This window comes from Ranitomeya variabilis, chromosome 7 (assembly GCF_051348905.1).
Source record: "Ranitomeya variabilis isolate aRanVar5 chromosome 7, aRanVar5.hap1, whole genome shotgun sequence".
NCBI lineage: Eukaryota > Metazoa > Chordata > Amphibia > Anura > Dendrobatidae > Ranitomeya > Ranitomeya variabilis.
This window is the reverse complement of record NC_135238.1, coordinates 203,651,889-203,674,690: the sequence shown is the minus strand read 5'-3', so window position 1 is coordinate 203,674,690 and position 22,802 is coordinate 203,651,889. Positions and strand designations below refer to the sequence as shown.

General features: G+C 40.7%; 1 protein-coding gene across 2 annotated transcripts in view; it reads left to right on the top strand.

The window, feature by feature from the left end:
- ITGA6 (integrin subunit alpha 6) overlaps window positions 1-22,802 on the top strand; it is a 79,511-nt gene that overhangs the window by 45,037 nt on the left and 11,672 nt on the right. For both annotated transcript variants that reach the window (XM_077272693.1, XM_077272694.1), the window contains exons 5-19: window positions 852-983; window positions 3,617-3,830; window positions 7,917-8,113; window positions 9,456-9,547; window positions 10,762-10,889; window positions 10,976-11,071; window positions 11,159-11,220; window positions 11,309-11,457; window positions 13,204-13,350; window positions 15,044-15,156; window positions 18,778-18,967; window positions 19,051-19,134; window positions 19,595-19,674; window positions 20,494-20,571; window positions 22,697-22,799. In XM_077272693.1, coding sequence (XP_077128808.1) covers window positions 852-983; window positions 3,617-3,830; window positions 7,917-8,113; window positions 9,456-9,547; window positions 10,762-10,889; window positions 10,976-11,071; window positions 11,159-11,220; window positions 11,309-11,457; window positions 13,204-13,350; window positions 15,044-15,156; window positions 18,778-18,967; window positions 19,051-19,134; window positions 19,595-19,674; window positions 20,494-20,571; window positions 22,697-22,799 — 1,865 coding nt within the window. The remainder of the gene's footprint in view (window positions 1-851; window positions 984-3,616; window positions 3,831-7,916; window positions 8,114-9,455; window positions 9,548-10,761; window positions 10,890-10,975; window positions 11,072-11,158; window positions 11,221-11,308; window positions 11,458-13,203; window positions 13,351-15,043; window positions 15,157-18,777; window positions 18,968-19,050; window positions 19,135-19,594; window positions 19,675-20,493; window positions 20,572-22,696; window positions 22,800-22,802) is intronic.

Genomic DNA, 22,802 nt, shown 5'->3' with positions numbered 1-22,802 from the left:
CCTGAGTCCAGTCGATGCACTCCTTGTCACCTTCCAACATTAACGTATACAGCAAGCACCATAGTGCCAACGGGTTAATCATCAAGCTTAGATAGCTTGGTTTGATCATAGAAGTAGATGTCATGGACGTTGGCAGATGTCTGTCAATCTATAGAATGAATGGAAACAGGGGCCCTCCTGCCCCCAGGTTGGTGGCGTTTGGTAGGCTTTTACTATGTGTAAGGAGAAAAAATTGAGGTGGCTACTTCATTCTAGAGTCAGCGGAGGGTCACAACCAACAGATTCAGTGCAATGTCTTGATATATCGATATGGTATATCATAGGACTATACCATAGCGTTTGTTAGATCTACCGTCATGGCGAGGAAGATGCTCGTTGAGCATTAGAGGGGGGTCAACAAGCCTCCCTGATATAAATTTGTCATGGATTAAATAAAGCGGGCATGTTGGCAGATATTGGACAACTACAATACTCAGTGCTCATTATATCCCCATTACATATTATCTTTAGTTTATGTATTCCATTACAAAACCATTTAAAGGGGTCTTCTTTGACTGCAATAGCAGATTGGTGTGGGGCTGACTTTAAGCCGAGGGAAGGGGCTGCAGCTCTCCATGCACAGCGCCGTACTCTTGGCAGTTCTGCGGCTCCGTACCATTCAAGTCAGCTGAAAGTGCTACAAGATGACCCCCAAGCTGATCTCATATTGTAGTCCCAAAAAATGCCCAAGAATAATTTTTGTTTGTATATTTGAAACATATATTCCACTTGTTTTGTTATGTTCTTTGCCATATTTCTAGCCTATTTTAATTTGTCATTTCACTCATTCATTCAATCATTCATTCATTCAGGTTTTGTTCGAGCTGAACACAAAAATAGTACATTTGATGACCTGTTCGTTTTTGAAGATGGTCCTTATGAGACTGGTGGGGAAACAAAACGAAATCCCGATTTAGTGCCTGTTCCAGCTAACAGTTACTTAGGTAACTTTCCATTGTATTGAGGGTGCATACACGTATACTGAGGAATCTATTAGGAAAAGGACATGTCATTTTCTTCTCTTGTCTTCGTAAACTGTTGGGTGGAATGATGAAATGTTTCTTTCTTGTGTGTCACACTGAATGTTCTTCCTCTTCTGTCTTCTTGCTGTTGTACTTACACAGGTCTCCTTTTTATGACAACAATGTCCAATACTGATCCAGATCAATTTCTTTATAAATCTGAGCCCCCAAATTCAAGGGGTCACAAATCGATTGATGTGTCAAGCAATAGCTACTTAGGTTTGTGGTTCATTGTGGAATGTGCTATGCTTTGTGAAATCACCCACCGTTCATTGCCGCGGACAGCACAAAGTCATCACTATGTAGTAAATGTCAGCACCATGATGAGTTCACCAACATGTGCATGAAATGGAACGTTCTCATTCCCATTCTTGGCTCTCAGTATCAGTTTCACTTTATGATTTTATGAAACTTTTGAAGAACCATACAGAACTATATTAAAGGGAATCTGTCACCAGATGTTTACAACCTAATCTGAGAGCAGCATGCTGTAGGGGCACAGACCGTGTTTCCAGGGATGTAACACTGATCTTATGAAGTTTTTATAAAATCATTGTTTTATCAGCAGAAGATTATCACTAGAGGACTATCAAGGTAGTCCAGCCACGCCCCCCACCACCGATTGGCAGATTTTTTTTAACCTATCTACGCTTTACATAGAAACCTCCAAATCAGTGGTGTGGGCGGGTTACATAGGGCTCAGTATTCAGAGAACTGCTAGATCATCAGCAGATAAGATAGAGGTTTTAGCAAGACTACAGAAAGCAACCCTGTGAGTGATACATCACTGGAATCAGGGTCTCTGTCTCTACATCATGGTGTTCTCAGCTCTTGTAGCAAAAACCTGGTGTCAGAATTCCTTGTGTGCATATAGTTTAGTTTTAAAGGTTTTCCTCCTGAACTTTCGATTCCAGCTCTCCTCTGTGCAGCTCTGCTGATGGAAGAGCATGAGACCAGATCCGTCCGTCACCTTCCTCCAATTAAAAAGCACTGCACATGGGAGAGTTGTTTTTCTATTGGTGGAGTCAGATGGGCGGGTCTGGTCACATGTTCCTCCATCAGCAGGCATTCTAAGAGCAGGAAAGCTGTGCAGTATATGAGGAAGGCTGCAATAGCAAGAGCGAGTGGAGTAAATGTAATACTTTTATATTAGAATGTGCCATAAAATCATGCCCCCAACACATTTATTAAAATAAAGTGTACAGCCCCTTTAAAAATGCATTACATGTGCAACTATACCAATAAAGAAGTAAAGAAGCACCAACACACAAGTATTTGACACCTGCTGCACATAGGACTGAAGATTCATTAAATATGGGCAGGTGTGAATGAGGTCTTACAGCAATGCAGTGGCAGCGGCTAATAATAATACTGAATATTACGTCAGTCCCAAGGTTCAGGGATCGGATGTGAGTAATGTTTGCATTTACCCCTCTTATTCAGTTACTTTTTTTAATTTAAGCTTGATTTTTAGTACAAATATAGGAAATGGCTAAGAACTGGGCTTTCGCGCTCTCTGACCGTCCCATGGACAATGAATGGAGCGAAGGCCGAGCATAAGCACCTCCACTCCATTCAATATACCAAACAATGGCTAAACTGCAATGGCGTATATGCTTAATGTTTTCAATGAAACTATAGTTAACTGTTTCAGCCATATAACGTGTCACAGAATCAAGTAGAACCGGTTCCCGGACTCCAAAGCCTGGTTCTCAGGACCGCTGATTGGGGCCCCAGCAATCAGTAGTTATCCTCCATTGGATAGGAGGTGACTTACTATATGGAGCATAACCTATGAAATAAAATGGTTGTGAAAAATAATTTCTATCCAAAGGCATGTATCTATAGTGGGTGCAGAGCAGTGATGGGCGAGCGTGCTCGGCTAAGGTGTTATCTGAGCATGCTCTTGTCCTAATCGAGTATTTTCGGTGTTCTCAAAAAAAATGCTCGAGTCGCCACCGCTGTATGTCTCGCAGCTGTTTGACAGCCACAACACATGTAGGCATTGCCTGTTTGTTAGAAAATCCCTGCATGTGTTGCAGCTGTCGAGCTCTGCATTGGGGAAAAAGTGTTTCAGGTTATGCCACTGTCTGCTTATATACCTGATTAAGGAATTTTTAGGTTACGAGGAGCAGCCCACTTGATTCCCCCTGTATTAACTACAGCAGTGAGCCACTACAAACAGCAAATCTCAGTTTTCCCCTGCATGTACATAGCCACAGCTTTTCCAAGCACCTAGCTCATTGCAATATGGTGAAACCCTTTAAGAGTTTGGTCACGTCATGATCAATTTCTGGCCACACATCCACAATAAATGATATGGAGTCCTCTAAATGGAGAGATTTTATTATAGATCTCATTCATACAAGGTCATCTATTCTGTCCAATATAGATGTTAATTATGTGAATCATGAAGGTGATTGAGAAGGTGTGAGCTTCCTACCCTTCTGCATGTCAGAATACCCTTTTACATTTTACCCACATTACATTCAGTATGCACTACACAGTCATTTTACCCTATTTAATTTTTTTTTTTTTTTTGCTCCTGTTTGCAGGTTTTTCTTTGGATTCTAGTAAAGGAATTACGTCACAGGATGAAATGACATTTGTATCGGGCGCCCCAAGAGCCAATCACAGTGGAGCCGTGGTTCTTCTAAGGAAGTTTCCACCAAATGAGAGAATGCTGTCTTCCGAGTTTATCTTTGAAGGGGAGGGACTGGCTTCTTCATTTGGTTATGATGTAGCGGTAGCAGATCTCAACGGTGACAAGTAAGATCATTTGTCAATGGGATTCTGAAATAAGTCTCCTAAAAGTGCACCGTGTCCTGTTTTTGCTGTGTTGTTGGCTGCCAAAGGCTGAATGGGTCATAGACGCTTCCTTCACCTCTATCAATCCTCAGATCTCTAATCTTTTCCTTGAAATTAATCTGAAATGAAAGAAGCTTGTCTAAATGAAAGTGCTGTCCAGTCATATTGTAGAACAGGAGAAGCTGTGCAGATTTATATATAGTTTATGTATAAAAGATCCAGGATAACTTGTAAACCTATAGATTTAAATCCCTGCTTATTCGGGACTTAAGAGTCCAGTGGGCGGGGTGACTGAATAATTGGCAAATTTGCCTTCTATGCACAAAATAGAAAGATAGTCGGCAGTCATTGATTGAGGACACCCATTGAACTTCCACGAAATATGTGCTCAATACCCCCCCTAAAAATTATTAGTAATAGAAAATATATTGATCTATTCAGTTTCTCCTGCACTATAACAAGCTGCTGGCATTTCAGACTGAATGTTTAACATGACAATTTCCTTTTAAATGTCTTCTGTCATTAAGAGAGCCATTTAAAAGGGTTCTACAAGAATGTGATAACATGGCCTCCGTCACATGATTCAAATGGCAGCCCGTCCTCGTCACGTGTCAGGAATGGGCTGAGGTCTGAAGAAACACAGCTTCTAAGACCAGTGTCTCAACTGACAGAAGACCAGTATCGTAAGCACATGTGCCTCAGTGAGACGAGGAGAAGGAATGTGACATCAGAGGACTTAAAAATCTTCTTGACTGACTGAGCACAGATTTTTTTCTCTATCCTCAGTCCTCCTTGCTAAGTCAGCTGAATACCAGATTTATTTCTTAATCTGTCACACACTTTTCTGGCAGCTCCAATATGTGAGTATATGATACAGCTCCTCTGTCAGTTGAGACATTGGTCTCGGGAGCTGTGTTTCTGAAGACTGCAGCCCTTCCTGACATGTGAGTAGGGTGGGCTACCATTTGAAATATGTGACACAGGCCATTTTATTACATTATTGGAGAGCCCCTTTAATGTCTCTAGATCCATTGGTTTGTCTACCCCCCTTGCATTATAATTTTTGTTGTCCTGTTTCTGCTCATTGGGTATTCTCATGTCTGCTTTTGTGGGTTCTCCATTTCCTCAGTATGCTTGTCTTTTAATAAATGCAGAACCACATATCTTCTTAAATAACCTTCAAAATGTATGTTCTTTACCATAATACACCTATTTTCTACTCTCTTTTCATGAACTTGGAGACACTTAGTCCAGCTCTAATACCCCTCCTCACAATGTAAAGCCTTCCATTCTCCCTAGCTAACTTAGACCCCTATTGTCTTCTTCCTATGTTAGAAGCTTATTTTCTCATCAACCCTCCCCCAACAAAAAAAAACTTGTATACACTGGCACCTCCTAAACCTTTCGTTTGGATCTTGGCTATTTCATGATTGTGTATTTTTATTTTACACTGTTTTTCCCATTGCCAACTTGATTGCTGTGACCGATTTATCTGTCGTCAGCAGCTTCTTGTCTTCCTTTTCCTAGTTCCTGTTTTACTTACAAAAGCTCCATTAAAGTCTCCGATAGCATCAAGCTACTCTGATTTTTCACTAAAAATATTCAGGTAGACATGTCTGTTATTGTAAAAATCTTCCAAGTGCATCAGATGCTGCAGTAAACTACTTATATGGTGAAGAACCTTTATAACTGATAATGTCTACCAGTGACAAAAACTTGCAGAAAAATTAACACTATATTGAAGGGTAAAATAAAAATAAGACTACTGAGTCTTCCTGGGTCCAACGCTGCCTCTTCTCTGTTTCTCCAGTGATTGTTTACAGGCTTCAGCATTGATAGAAAATTCAACATTCCGAGGCACCAGAGAAAATGGGGATAAAACATAACCTTTATTCCATTATTTCATCCTTAAAAATCACATGGTGAAGTACAGCCATTTTTATTACACTTCTGGACTGAAAAAGGCCCTTTCGGGCCAAAATAGGGATTTTTGTGTACTCACCGTAAAATCCTTTTCTCCAAGCCACTCATAAGGGACACAGAACCATGTATCCTCTTCTGCAGCCAGGCCTTTTGCCGGACATTTTGCTTCACTTGTCTACCTCAATTGTACTTCACCATGTGATTTGTAAGGATGGAATTATGGAATTAATGGAATAAAGGTTATGTTTTATCCCCATTTTTTAGGTGCCTTAGAATCTTGGATTTTTTATGGCTTTGGACCTTGTGGGGGGTCTAATCGAATCAGCACAGAGCCGTCAGTGGTGCTGGACTGGAGAAGGACTCTTGGACTAAGGCTGCAGCAGTGATATCAAGACTACTATGCACATTACCATTGCAGCCAATCTAGATAGTATGAGCTGCCAAACTCAATGATCGGCACCAGTGGTCATGTGCATTGTAGTCATGACTATACCACTGCAGCCTGTAAAAAATCACCAGAGCAGTGGTGATGAGACAGTGGTGTACCCAGAAAGGGCTAGGAAAACCCATTTAATTATAAGACAAAGACAATTACATTTACTACTATGCAATGTCCTGTGATCTAGCAGTGTGTGGCAAGTTATACTAAAAGGGTTTTTACGAGGCCATATAAAAATTTGACTCAGCATTTATATGGCAAGACTGTCTGCAGCATGTGCGCATTGCAGCCAATCACTGGCCTTAGGGGTCTGGTGTCATACACCGCTGAGGTCAGGGATTGCGGCACATCACTGTAAACGGCAGTGGAGGGAGATATATTATTATTATTTTTGTTATTATACATTTTTATAGTGCCATTTATTCCATGGCGCTTTACACGTGGAAGGGGCAAATATAGGCAAGTACAATAAACATGAGCAAAACAAGGCACACACAAGTACAGGAGGAGAGAGGACCCTGCCCGCGAGGGCTCACAGTCTACAGGGGATGGGTCAGGATACACTAGGAGAGGGTACAGTAACAAGTGAATGTATGTTTGTTTGTTTTTTTAATTTTCTCACATTGCCTGAACTTGGCCACATTTTTTTTACGATCTCGGAAAACCCCTTTATGGAATTTCCTCTGGTGGATTTGTTTTCTATTTTTAAAGGATGTGATTTAAACCTTGCCATTAGGGAGTCTGTGGCTAGTCTGTACTAATGAGAACGCAGCACACACCGATGACAGCAGCTGATAAGAACCTTGGCAGCCGATAACAGAGACCCTCTGTCTAACACAATGCTGGAGATATATTCATATTAAAAGCTGCAGACATCACATCCTTCCTATTAGTCATAATCTAATTACTCTGCTGCGTAAATGAGCTTCATGTAAAGTAGAAGTTTATACCAATTGGAAGCAGGTTTTTCTATACTGAACTGAAAATGAATCGCAAAAATTGTTTTAATACATTCCACGGAAATAAAGTAATCGACAGTCCACCTGACGGTATGAGTTTTTTGCTTAAAAGCGTTGACTTTTTTGCTTTATGGATTAGATTCTCAGTTTTGGGTTGTAGAAATGTTTATTAGTCCTCAGGGTCATCAGTGATGCCTATATATTACATTCTATGGCCCCGATTCATCAAGACCGGCCTTGTGTACTTCAATCTTCATTAAGAATGTGTTGGAGTAAGATGTGCCTCTTAATGATTTTGCACAACTTTCAGATGCTGTGCGCTATCTCGGTACTCCAGTTATGGATGAATGTTTTTGGTGGCGCTTTGTCACATCCCCTTTGCCCATATTTCAAAAAGTTGGTGTAGCTCGCCGGGGTTGATGTAAGAATGCCAAAAGTTTTCCAAAAAGTTTGCGAAGTTTCAGACAGTTTTATGCCGGAATTCTGGCAAGAAAACTGTTTGATCAATCAGGGACCTTGAGCAAAGAACAATCACTACAATGAAAATGAACTGTGATATCAGACACAGAACGTCAACAACTATGGCATTGTTTTTGGAAGAAATCAGCCATGATAGAAAAGAACATCTACACAGACACATATTTTAACAAAAAATAGTATTTGATAAGAAAAAAAAACATGACAACGTATTGCCTGCTACTGATGACTCAGGTTTGTCTTCTCCAGGTGGCAGGATATAGTTGTTGGCGCACCTCAATATTTTGACAAGGATAACAAAGACATAGGAGGAGCTATGTATGTGTACATAAATAAGGAAGGAAAATGGGAGGACGTTAAGCCAATCCGAATTACAGGCCCCAAGGATTCTATGTTTGGAATTTCTGTGAAGAACGTGGGAGATGTAAATCAAGATGGATACCCTGGTAAGAAAATCAGTGATTTATGGTGTAAAATTTCTGAGTGTATCTCAAAACCAAATCATAATATTGGCTCCACAGTGGTGGGAGTCTCTATAGGTAGGGGCTAACATACCATTGGTGCAGGAATTTGTATCCATTCTGTCCTGCAGAGATCTGCTTCCCCGGCTTATCTGATTATACCCTTCATTCCTCTCCTGAACCTAAGGTACCGTTACACTAAGCGACGCTCCAGCGATATAGACAACGATCCGACCTAACCTAGATCGCTGGAGCATCGCTGTTAGGTCGCTGCAGAGACGTCAAACACAGCAACTCCAGAACGATGCAGGAGCGATCCAGTGACGTAACGGCAACTCACTTATCGTTCACGCTCCATGTAAAAACATTGCTGACATCGTTGCTTTTGCTGTCAAACATGACGATACATGCCGATCTAGCGACCAAATAAATGTTCTGGACTTCTAGCTCCGACCAGCGATATAACAGCGGGATCCAGATCGCTGCTGCGTGTCAAACTAAACGAGATCGCTATCCAGGACGCTGCAACGTCACGGATCGTTGTCATTCTCATTGGAAAGTTGTTTAGTGTGAAGATACCTTTAGGCTCCAGTAGCTCAGGGTGCTTTCACATTGTGTTCAGGTACTTGTTTGATGGTCCCTTCGGGGCTTACGTCCGAAACCCCTGTAAAATGGTATTCTAATGTTTGTGTCTGCATGTCCGCTTCCAGTAAGCGTATACACCCAAAAATTATGCATTATATTCTATGGCCCCGTCAGCATATACGCTCGAATCCCATTTTGTGGGGGGGTTCAGACATAAGCCACGACGTGCCACCGAAAGGGTGACTGAACGCAACGTGAAGGCACCCTCAGTATCTAGGTTCCTCTATTGGCGTATTCCTTTTTTGTTTCGCCTGTTATTGACCCGGCTTTCCTTCTCGTATATCCTGATCTCTCCGCTCTTGACCTCAGCTATGAATTCTGAACCTGTGTTGCCTGCCTCGACCTCGGACCATCTCACTATGCTTCTGGGTCGCCCTCCTGTAGCCCGTACCCGAGTCTCTGACCCTCCAGTCAGACGCTGCAGTCCCGTGAACTGCCTTGGAGTGGTACCTGGTGTCTACCGGCGGCCCTGTCTATACTTGCCATCAGAGCCTCTATTGACTACCCGGTAGACACTTAGTCACGCCCCTGCAGGGTAAGCCCAGCCCGTGGCGCAGTGGGACCACACCACCAGCGTTCTGATCTGTTTTTTATTAGTTTCCATTGGACACTGAGTAATAACAATGGATTTCAGGAACTAATTTATTTTGGGACCTTACAGATTGTATTTTGTTTGCATTAGACATTGCAGTTGGAGCGCCGTACGCTGATGGTTATGGGAAAGTTTATATATATCATGGCTCCAAGGATGGCATCAACCTTGAACCAGCACAGGTAAATTAATCTTAATTTTGCACCAATTGTTGTCATGATTCTAGTGCAGATTTATTCAACCTTCGTTATGGACATTGCTCATGCCTATTAAGACAAAATATATTTGGTTGTTTTCAATACTAAAACAGTATTTCCCAAATTCCAGTCCTCCAACAAGTCATGTTGTCAGGATTTCTGTGATATTGCACAGGTAAGAGAACCTGTGGCAATTTCTAATGCCTTGATGATAATTCCATCAAATATGCAATACTGAGGAAATCACGAAAATATGAACTGTTTGGGGGAAGGTCGTGAAGACCAGAGTTTGGGAAACACTGGGTTAAAGGGTTATTCTCATCTTCATGAAGGGGTATTGTTGGACAGTGCTTGTAAATCTGAGCAGTTTTTTCCATTTCTTGTTAAAAAAAAAAATTCAGCCAGTTTTGAGATATTAACACTTTACTTTTCTTTAGAACTTGTTGCCTTGGAGACCGACCCAACGCTGCAACACAGCAGAACATGTGCAGTGCTTAGCAGCTGTTTTCTAATGAGCTTGTAAGCACTGTTTTGAAGCTAACTAGGATCGCTGGCTTGCACTGTTACCTCCTAATCCCGGCCAGCTTCAGTGCAGTGCTTATAAACTACACAGAAGTGGTGGTCGGTATCTTAGGCTACGAGCTGTAAACAAGAGAAAAGTGTTAATATCTCAAGAATGGCCGTAAGTTTTACTAAGTAGTAAATTACGAAAGTGCTTGTTTTCACAAGAACTATCTAACAATATCCATCTATGAAGGTGGAAATAACCATATAAAGCAGTTATCAGCTTTAAGAAAATGTCTTTAAAAGAAGGAATAACTTGAAGTTCCTGGGCACCAAAGTAAAATCTGTACAGGGCTCGCCACTGACTATGTACCACCACGTATAGCAGAGGACCCTTTCATCCCTTTAGGTTTCAGGACGCTGGTAATGACTGCACCACAATAGCTACATCCCTTCTCCCACCTGGCAGCATTGAGCCTCCAAGGTTCTTCAATCAGCTGATCGTTGCTACATGCCACTCCATGTCCCTCCTAGGAAAACTGATCTTTACCATGAATGGACTGTTGTGAAATATATGGCCTGGGCTAGATGATGACATTGCCTGTATAGTGTTATCTAAAGCTAAAAACGATCAACATTGCTTTACACAATGGACAATATTTATTAAAACTGATCTAAAACTTTCTTACATGTAGATCATTGATGGTCGGAGCACAAGCACCAAATCCTTTGGTTACTCAGTTGCCGGAAATATGGATATAGATAAGAATTCATATCCAGATATTGCAGTGGGATCTTTGTCAGATTCTATAAGTGTATTCAGGTAAGGTAAATCTATCTTTCTGATCTGTACAGGTGCATCCTGCAGAATTATGAATTGGTCATTTTGTGGACCTTTTTCCTTCTTAGGTCGCGTCCAGTGGTCAGCATCCAGAAAACAATTGAAGTGACACCAGACAAGATAGATTATAATAAGAAAAATTGTGTGGTGCCCAGTGGAATCTGGTAGGATACATATCAATGTCTTTTGTAATAGGATTTTTGTAAGGAAATTGTACAAGACCTTATCTCAGACACATTTCTATTTTCCAGTTTGACGGTAAAAGTCTGCTTATCGTATACAGCAGTACCTAAAGACTACAATCCAAGATTAAGTAAGGACTTTTCAAGGATTTTGTATTTACATAATTCTTCAGAGCTGCTAATTAAGTTCTCATATCTTGTCCAACTTTCCTTCTTAAGCTCTCGCTTACACACTTGAAGTTGAAAGTGTAAGACAAAGCCTGGGTCTGCCCTCCAGAATTGCTAATATACCAGGGCCGGTGACAAACACAATGGATCTTAGAGTACAAAACCAAGTCAAATGTTCTGACACCATTCTCCATCTACAAGTAAGTGGGACTTGTGGGACCGGCTAATCTATCTAATGTGTATGGGGCCTCTGACTCATTTGACACATGATGTCGGGGAACGAATTATCGACCATATTAAATCTTGTTAACTGGTATCCAAAGAGGACGGTGCTGGGCGTTCCAGAATGCTAGATTACATTAAAATAAATACATTTCATACATCATTGCTCTTATATGGCAGTATGAGCCTGTGTGAGACCAGTCTCAGCATGGATAACAATATTTTTTGCAATATTATTAAAGGGCTTGTCCTATATTTTTTTCAGGAAAATAAAAGACAAAGGTATTGGCACCTTCCAGCTTTCTGTGGATCCAGCAAAGGCCACTCTGGAAGTCTGAGTCAGTTCCGGAAGCGATGCCTGTTCTATTCGGAAGTCAGAGGACCGCTGCAACCTCTGATGATGCGCTCTTATTGTCACATGACCTCTGTAGCGGTCCTCTGATTTCGGAACTGAGCAGGTATCGCTTCTAAAATGGTCCCAGACCTCTGTATTGGCCTGTGCTGGATCTTTGGGGGAGCTGGAAGGTGAGCATGAAACAGTTTTTATTTTAATTAGTGATGTGCGAGTATGCTCGTTACTCGAAATTTCCAAGCATGCTCAGGTGTTCTCCGAGTATCTTGGGCGTGCTCGTAGATTATGTTTTTGTCTCCGCAGCTGCATGATTTGCGGCTGTTAGACCGACTGAATACATTTGGGGATTCCCTAACAAACAGGCAATCCCCACATGTATTCAGGTTGTCTAACAGCCGCAAATCTATCAGCTGCGGGGACACAAACATAATCTACGAGCACACCCAAGATACTCGGAGAACACCCGAGCATGCTCGGAAATCTCGATTAACGAGGACACTCGCTCATCACTAATTTTAATATCTGATTAATGCCTGAACACTTTTTTTTTTCTGTATCGGACAACCCCTTTGACTGCAGGAGAGTCTCAGAACAGTGCATAAAAGGTGAAGTGGGAGGAACGTTAGGAGAGAGAAACTGTGGGCAGAGATTTATCCATCTTGAGTCTCAGGATGGTGCTTTTTTGGTGGAATGGAGGGCACTGATATTGGGAGTGTGTGAGTTGTGGGGTGGATACAGCTCTAGAAGAGAATCCAGAGCCCCCTGAATCTGGGGGAAATAGTGAGGCACAGATGGAAAACTGGGAGGATATTCAAGGTGTAATCATGAAAGACCACAAGAATGGCTTCAGGGGGTAGGGTAGCTAAATAAAAATATTAAAGTTAACTTTGTTTTCGGGACTAATTATAGGAATAGCAAGATTGTTCTTTTTTTGCCTTCAAAACCCATTTAAATGCAGGGCTATGTTTGCGAATGATATACTGTAGATTCCCGAGGTAAAGGAAAACCTTGGTAAGACGTTAGCCTCCTTATATTTCAAAAAACTGACCGTCACATCCAAACATAGACTAAGTGTGAACAGGTACTGAACCTAGAGTAACCAACTCATCATGGTTAGCCTACTTATGTCATTACCTCATCTTGCACAAAACTACAAGATTTCTCCAGGGCAGTAATATTTAAAAGTGTAATTAATAATAATAACAGCAGTTGTAATTGTAATGTATTATTAATATCCTTAATAGACTTTCAAACTCCTTTAATATTTAATCTCAATATTAATTGAATTTCCTATCGAGTGGAATTTTCAAAATATTGGACTTCTTTATGCTATTCCCATAGAACTGGTCATATCTAAATTTCCTTCTAACAGGAATCTATTAAGGACAGATTGCGACAGATTCCTGTGTCTCTTTCTGTAGACATTAAAAATGTTCGCCGGAAGAAGAGGCAGATCGACTCACTGCCAGAACTTATGCCAATCCAGAACGCAAATGAGCCAAAAAAAGTGACTGCAGAGGTATAGTATTTATCTGTTATGTGAAAGTTGCATACGGAAAATTGTTTGTGCGAGTATTATATTACCTGACAAGTGTAGAGACTTTTGCTTTTCAATCCTTTTCCAAAATGTAATGTCTATAAACAGCCTGTAGTTTATGTTAATTTTATGTATTTTTATTCTGCTTTTTATTTACTAAGTGAAACACATTACCTTCCCTAGTTAGTCGTATAAAGTAAAGACCGTGCTCCAGAAATCTGCTATACTGGATTTTTATAGCGATACTTCAAATATAATTATTTAGATTTAGCATTTAAAGGGATGCCCTCTTATAGCTATCGTCGGGATTCTTTGTGGACATCTGGTGTTGGTTTCTTTTGCACCACTGCACAGGGTAAATATAATGGAGCTGTCTGGTTTAGAAAAGTACTTTCAAATACCCTGTTAGGGAATTCTGTGTAGAGGAAGGGGGTTCCCATTAAAGACCCACATCATAAATGGAAACCTGTAGTGTCCTGGCGAAGATACAGCATCCAAATATTACATTGATATAAACAAAAACTGGGTAAAGATTCATTATTTCTGTGGTGGCCATGAAGGAGAATTGGGCAGGATTCCTCCGCATGTCCAATAGCTTGACATTAATAGAGTTTAAAAAAAGCAGGTATTGATCACAGACTACATCACAGTCATATAAAAATGAATTTCCCAAGAGTTGGTATACAAAAGGAATTTTTATATGCACGTCATCCGTCTGTACAGGCAGCTTTATAGAAGCAAATCTCCATAGCGTCCTATAGAGACCAAGTATATGGCTGAGTTGCATGTAAGTGAGCGTTCCCAGAATGCTAACATAGTTCTTATTAGTAAGCGGAAACATACTGTAAAAAAGTATTTATTGTATGGTGATTATAGGGGTTCTGCGCTATATTTTAAGATTGCACACTGGGAAGCCTCCCTGATGGTTGTGATGTGATGATTCCGTGGCTGGTGGAGATTGTTGGAGCGGCATCGCTGGAGTGTGAAGCAGATTCGGGCGATACGTTTGGCTTCTGTTTTCGCATAAAGTTCCTCCTGTGAAGATTAAAAATATAGCGGAGAATCCCTTTTAATGACACTGTTCTATATAATTTTCCATAGAATTACTTAGATAGGTACATTGGGCTGCAATGCCCGCCTGCAATGCTAACATTAAACTGCAAAAAATACATGTTGGTATGCATGCGAAATAGGAGCATATTCACACTGGCCATTAAACAGACAAAACCCAAGACGGAAACAAAAGGAACAAACACCCTGCTATAAGTAAATAAATAAAAGCGATAGTGCATATAAATAAATTGGGTACTTGGTAAACATCGTTTTTGATTTTTAAAAAAAAGCGTAAAAGCCATCCCACCAGTGTCAGCCCTTATTCACACAGGATGTCACTATAAGGCATGGTAAGGTTTTAATACTAGAGGTTAGGACCATCCCAAATTTGGATGCACCTTAGCATTGGTGGGATGGCTTTTACACTTTAAAAAAAAATAAAATCAAAAACAGTGTTTACCAAGTACCCAATTTTTGTTATATGCACTATTGCTTTTATTTATTTATTTATTTACTTACATCAGGGTATTTCTTCATTTTGTTTCTGTCTTGGGTTTTATCATACTAACGTGAACTTTTGTTTAGGTTTATGTGCATTAATGATAATCTTTAACTTTTTCAGGTTCAATTTTTGAAAGAAGGATGTGGAGAAGACAACGTCTGTAATAGTAACATGCAAATCTCATACAAGTTTTTATCCAAGGAAGGACAAGACTCCTACAAGGAACTGAAGAGGTAAAATTTACTCTAAATTTAAAGGGGTTTTTCATGTTAATTTTACTTTTTATGCATCCTCTTACTAAGGCCGGGGTCACACTAGACCGTAATACGGACGAGTGCTATGCGATAAAAAATCGCATAGCACTCGGCCCAATGTTAACCCATGGTGCAGCTCCCATCATCCGATATTTTCTCCACCGTATTCAGGATCCGAGGGAAATCGCAGCATGCTGCGATTGTCAGCGTATCTCGGCCAAGACTCGCCAATGAAAGTCTATGGGGGCGAGAATAAATCGGATTACACACGGACCATGCGTGTGCATTGCGAGAAATACGCAGCGGTGTTCTATTGAAAAGCCAGTAATTCAATTGCCGGCTTTTCATTTCTCCTTCACAAACCCGACAGGATATGAGACATGGTTTACATACAGTAAACCATCTCATATCCCTTTTTTTTTGCATATTCCACACTACTAATGTTAGTAGTGTGTATGTGCAAAATTTGGCCGCTGTAGCTGCTCAAATAAAGGGTTAAATAGCGGAAAAAATTGGCGTGGGCTCCCGTGCAATTTTCTCCGCCAGAATGGTAAAGCCAGTGACTGTGGGCAGATATTAATAGCCAGGAGAGGGTCCATGGTTATTGGCCCCCCCGTGGCTAAAAACATCTGCCCCCAGCCACCCCAGAAAAGGCACATCTGGAAGATGCACCTATTCTGGCACTTGGCCACTCTCTTCCCACTCCCTGTAGCGGTGGGCTATGGGGTAATGAAGGGTTAATGCCACCTTGCTATTGTAAGGTGACATTAAGCCAGATTAATAATGGAGAGGCGTCAATGATGACACCTATCCATTATTAATCCAATTGTCTGAAAGGGTTAAAAAACACACACACACATTATTAAAAAGTATTTTAATGAAATAAACACACAGGTTGGTTTAGTATTTTATTGCTCTCTCAATCCATCCGGAACACCCTCGCTTGGCAAAATAAGAAACGCACAAGATACATACCCTCAGATGAACCGTCACGTCCCACGAGGTAATCCATCTGAAGGGGTTAATTATTTTACAGCCATGAGCTGCGCTAATGCACTCGCTCGTGGTTGTAAGCCCGTGGAATGAAGGAAATCTGAGTGATCTGTACTTACATTGAGTTGCGGTGAGGCGCCCTCTGGTGGATGAACTCATGAACTGCAGCCTTGGAAAAGTTCCCACGCTCGAGTTCATATGAGGACATCCAGCAGAGGGCGCATCACCGCAACTCAATGTAAGTACAGATCACCCAGCTTTCCTTTCAGCACCCGGGGATTACAGACACGAGCGAGTGCATTAGCACAGCTCCTGCCTGTAAAATAATTAACCCCTTCAGATGGATTACCTCGTGGGACCTGACAGTTCATCAGAGAAGGTATGTATCTTGTGGGTTTCTTATTTTGCCAAGCGAGGGTGTTCCGGATGGATTGAGAGAACAATAAAATACTAAACCAACCTGTGTGTTTATTTCATTAAAATACTTTTTAATAATGTGTGTGTGTGTTTTTTTACCCTTTCAGACAATTGGATTAATAATGGATAGGTGTCATCATTGACGCCTCTCCATTATTAATCTGGCTTAATGTCACCTTACAAAAGCAAGGTGGCATTAACCCTTCATTACCCCATATCCCACCGCTACAGGGGAGTGGGAAGAGAGTGGCCAAGTGCCAGAATAGGCGCATCTTCCAGATGTGCCTTTTCTGGGGTGGCTGGGGGCAGATGTTTTTAGCCACGGGGGGGGGGGGGGGGGCAATAACCATGGACCCTCTCCTGGCTATTAATATCTGCCCTCAGTCACTGGCTTTACCATTCTGGCGGAGAAAATTGCACGGAGCCCATGCCAATTGTTTCCGCCATTTAACCCTTTATTTGAGCAGCTACAGCGGCCAAATTTTGCACATACACACTACTAACATTAGTAGTGTGGAATATGCAAAAAAAAAGGGGATATGAGATGGTTTACTGTATGAAAACCACGTCTCATATCCTGTCGGGTTTGTGCAGGAGAAATGAAAAGTCGGCAATTGAATTACCGGCTTTTCACAGATATCGCGCTGAATGAAATCTAAATACAGAATATATATATATGTGTCTCAATGACATATATATATATATATACATATATACTGTATATATGTTTGCCCGAACATTTGAGCACATAAATCCATTAGGTGTCGGTTTTGCAAGCCTGCGAGAAAATCTCGCAGTACGGATGCCATACGGATTACATACGGAGGATGCCATGGGCAAAATACGCTGACACACCCTGCCTACGGATGACATACGGATCACTATTTTGGGGACTTTTCGGCGTATTACGGCCGTAAAATACGGACCGTTTTTTTATACGTTGTGTGTGTCCCTGGCCTAAAAAAAACAAACACAAAATGAATAATTGCCACATACCACACCAGTGTTACTGTTCCTCCAATGCTCCCTGTCTTTGTTGACTTGACTGCAGCCGTGAGTGTGACCTCACGACCGCTGGAGCCAAGCACTGTGCTCAGCATATAATGCTGCAACTGAAAAAATGTAAAGAGTAAATACTATCAATGCACATCATGTATCGCAAAGGTTCAAAATTCAGTATACTGTACCTGTCGAAGTAAAATACCTAATCTATATTTTAATGTAGTGTTTCCACTTACATTAATATTCAGGGGATGCTCACGTAAGTGCATTATCCCCAAATTTGATTTATATATAGTCATGAAGAGTTATAGACACTGTGCCTCTATAAAGCCACCTGTACCAATGCCTAGTTTAAAAAAACAGCCTGTAAAATCCCTTTACTATAATCTTAACTATGGGAAGCGGTCCTACATTTTAATAAAATTGTAAATAAATGATTAGGACAGGATCCTATTGTTACCTATTCCCATTGATAAAGCACTGTGATTACAGCAGCTTGGGTGCTGTGTCAAGTAATATGTTAGTGTACCAACAGTGCAGGGGTGAAAGTGTCATAATGTTAGCTAATGTGAGCTAATGTGACGCTGAGTGACTACTCACAGACAAGCCATGAGACAGGGTAGTCAGGAGGTCCATGGTCATATACCAGTTAGGCTCATAATACAGAGGAGCAAGACAAAGGCGTGGACAGGTAACAGTCCTGGATCAAATTCCAGGAGGGTACGTCAAGACAAGGAAGTAAGACAAACGGATAGTCAGAGGCCAAGTCCGGGGTCAGATACCTGAAGTCAGAGAGCGTCAAGAGCAGTAGAGATAATCCACATGAATAGTCAAGACAAATCCTAGGTCTGGCAACAAGATCAGAGAAATGAGAAACAGGGCTAAGCACATACACCTAACAAAGCTAAGCTACAACTGACACTGGGCTGCTCACAGCTAGCCAGCTAAATAGCTTGTAAATCATTAAAGACTGGACTGTCACTCATAAAACCGAAAAGTCTAGCATACTACAGTCCCCATATGGCAGCTGAGCTGTCGCTCATAGCGTCCTTAGACCACAATCAATGATGAAACTGTGACAGCTAACTAATATATAGAATACAGGTATACAGGTAAATACTGGATATTTGCTCATAATATAAAATAGTGTAATGATGAAAATTATTATTAATCTATTTTACAACCCAGTGAGGACGGTGTTCCAGTTCTGGCACTTCAAAATCAGAAAGCCATCGCCCTCGAAATAACGGTGGCAAATAAACCCTCGGATCCAAACAATCCCAAAAAAGATGGCGATGATGCCCATGAAGCGAGACTTATTGCAGATATACCAAACACCCTATCATTCTCGTCATTTAAGGATCAAACAAAAAGTCCTGTAAGTAATAGCCATTAATCAGAAGATTGTAAATTGGAGCGTTTGGATATGGAGTGATAATCTATTTTCTTATGAAAACACAGGAGCGAAATTTCTTCTGTTCATCCAACCAAAATGGATCCAAAGTGGAGTGTGAGCTTGGAAATCCTTTCAAGAGAGATTCCAATGTAAGTAATTCATCTTTTCATGACACCTTTACTTGGATCACCGGTATTCACATTGTCCCCCGTTGAATTAGAAGCAGCTGCATAGTAGAGATCCCATGTGTGTGCACATCTCCATGATATCGACATCACTGGAGAATTTTTTTAGTTTTGCACTATAAATGGACTTTTGACTTATGGACTAATTTTGTATTTGTATGCAATGGTTGTCAATTAAAAATTTAGAATTAAATATACCATAGTTTCAGATGTGCTACAAGGGAGTTTGGATGTTTGCTGTTTTTAACCCCCTTTAAGGTCACGTGTTAAGATCTCATGATGACCCGATGAACCTTGAGGTCCTTTCCATATCTAACATTCTACGATTCTATGATGTGAAAGGTTGAGGTCAAAAGTCATAAACTGTAGAATACTAGGAGTATTCAGGTGTGTACATGTGTAACGGTGCCTTACTTTCCACCAGGTGACATTCTTGCTGATTTTGAGTACGAGTGAAATAACAGTTGACACCAAGGAGCTGAAGATTCCCCTTAGTTTGGAAACGTATGTCATCTCAAAAACTCGTTTTTTTCTTCTAAGACTATCATTGATATGTAACAAAACTTTACTAACATGTTTTGGTCTGAAATAAATCCATGATTGTAAGGGACTGATAAAAATAAGGCAGAGATACATAATGGGCTCTAGTTTGCTCAAATTACAGTTCTTTATTAGAAAAATATTTAGAATTGAGAGTCCTCAGTGGTTGATACCTTTTAATGGCTAACTGAAAAGATGGTAACAAATTGCAAGCTTTCGAGACTACATACGTCTCTTCATCAGGCAAAGACTAAAACAAATTCTGAAGAATCACATATTTATGCACAACATAGTATAGGAAAAAAAAAAAAGGGTGAAGGGAAAAAAAACCATGGATAAGCCAGGTGACATGAAGCAGAATTACCATGGGTGATAAACAGTTACGTCCATAAATATTGGGCCAATTCTTAGATAAGGAATGTTTTATTGTCCTGTGATTAGGGTCTCTGTTGTGATGACCCCACATGGTCTGATGGGCAAGTTCCTTAGTTGTAGTTAGTTGATGTAAAAAGACATAAATCCGTGTGACACATTCATTCCTGCATTTAGAGTGTCAAAGGTCGTCATCAGTTTATATTCCCAGACTCTCCTGTCTTTCTGCGAATTGAAGTTACTTTTTAGTAGTTCTTTATTAGGTAAGTTTTAGGCAATGTTTGACCTGTTGTCTGGCTTGGTATCGACAATTTTAAAAAATGTTGTGCTTTTGATTATGGTAAAAATTAATAATGGATTAATAAACTGTTATTACAGAAAATGATATATGCATCTCTATTAACCTTACAGAACCAGTTCTCAAGCGGATCTGAGACCTGTAGTGGCTGAGGCTCGAGTTGTGGTAGAACTTCTGCTTTCTTTATCGGGGTAAGTTTATGTGTCGCCAATTAAAAATCCAGTTTGAGAAATAGTAAGTGTGAACGGAAAAGACATGAAGATCCTGAAAAAAGTGGGTAGTGCAAAATCGAACCGAAACCAGACTGTTCCTGGAACTGTAAAACTGCAGCCAGACATTTCTGATCTGTATGGTTTAGTAGTGATGAGCGAGTATACTCGTTGCTCGGGTTTTCCGGAGCATGCTCGGGTGATCTCTGAGTATTTGTTATTGTTTGGAGATTAAGTTTTCATCGCCGCAGCTGAATGATTTACAGCTACTAGCCAGGCTGAGTACATGTGGGGGTTTCCTGGTTGCTAGGGAGTCATCACATGTATTCAAGCTGGCTAATAGCTGTAAATCATTCAGCTGCCGCGATGAAAACTAAATCTCCGAGTACTACCAAATACTCGGAGATCACCCGAGCAACGAGTATACTCGCTCATCACTAATGGTTAGTAATAAAGCAATTAGTCTAAGCATGGACTACCTCGGTGCAGAAGTATTGGTGCCAAAAGGCAATCTGTTTTTAAAGGGAACCCATCACATTGAACAGCATCATGTTACAGGAGGAGTTAAATTAATTTGTATAGTGGTCAGGAAAAAATATAATATAACTTGTATTTTATTCATTTCAATCATTGCTTGTTTTGAGTCCAGTGGACGTTTCCTAACCAGTGACCAGAGACGCATGCTCATACTATAGTCCAGGCACTCCGCCCACTGGACTCCCAAGTCCTGATTGAGCTCTGTTTTCAGTCAATAAGTTACAAGTTATACTGAATCATTTCCCACCGCACTATTTATTAATCAGCTTCTTGTGCTCTGTAACGTGCTGCTGGTAGATTGGATCACATTTTCATGATGACCGATTCCTTTGAACGTCCTTATAGAGCTCTGGGATATTGGTTTGATATATTTTTCATAGCTTCGCAAAACATGAGGAACCTCTAGTCTATATAAATAACTAAAAAAGAGAATGAGAGCGCCTATATAAAAACGGGAGCAAAAAGTGAGAAAGCAAATCTTGTCATTTGTGTCATATTTTAACTATGTGACTACATGGATTTACTACCTAGCATAGTGTGCCGTATAGAAGGTAGCAGATGCCTTCGAAGAATGAAGAGTAAATTAAAATCTGCATTAATCTCAAAGTAAGGGTTCACTCACACCAGCGTATAAATCCGATTTCATTATCAGATAGCACTCGGGTCAATGTTACTAAGCAGGGCAGTGCTGATGCCCTATTTTTTTTTCACTGACAGAGAAACAAATTGTAGCATGCTGCAATTTCACAAAAAAATTGATTGCCACTCACCCATTCAAGTCTCTGTGTGGGTGGAAAACACCAGACTGCACTCCGATGACATCCGAGTGCAGTCCGATTTTCACGGACTCACAGAATGGAGGAATGGAGAAATTTTGTTCTCCAGCTGCTCCTCACAGTCATAGAATCTGATCACACTATGCTGACACTCAGATCAAACTCTGATCAGAGTGTCATTTGCAGAATCGGCTCAGTTCTCTCAAAGGACCGTAGCCTAATATTGATGATGATTGTCATTTTTAGACAGATTTCAATGCATTGTTTTCCCTAATTAGTGGGGTTTCCCAACCTCTTTTAAATATCTAATAAACATCACAGATGGTTTTTCATATAGTAAAATGATGTATACTCACTTGCTTTAACCACTGTAGATCCAGGGTTCGTTGTTCCAGGGGGTCTGTGCCGGTACAGAAAATGACATCTCTTCTTCAGTCAATGACTGCTGAGTCTTGTGATTGGCTGCAGTGGTCAGATGAGTGAAAGGGAAGACATCCCAGGCACATCTGATAAAGGCCCATCCAGGCTTTGGCAGTCAGGTGACCAAATAATGGAACTTTATCTCTTCCTGTCCCGACAAAGATCACGGGAGCAGCCATCACTAGATCCACAGGGGTTACAGCAGATGAGTACGATGTCTTATTTTTAACATTTTTGTAGAGGTTGGAGAACCCTCTTAAGCCCCTCAATATTGTTAAAGATGCTTCTTAAAATCTAAACGTCTTAATAGGCGAGATGATTTCACAGAACTGCCATCTGTGATCTGCTTGTACAATGTACATTTTGTTTTATAGGATGGCAGATCCTTCTCAGGTGTACTTTGGAGGCAAAGTCGTTGGCGAAAGTGCAATGAAAACAGAAGATGAAGTTGGAAGTTTGGTTAATTTTGACTTTAGAGTG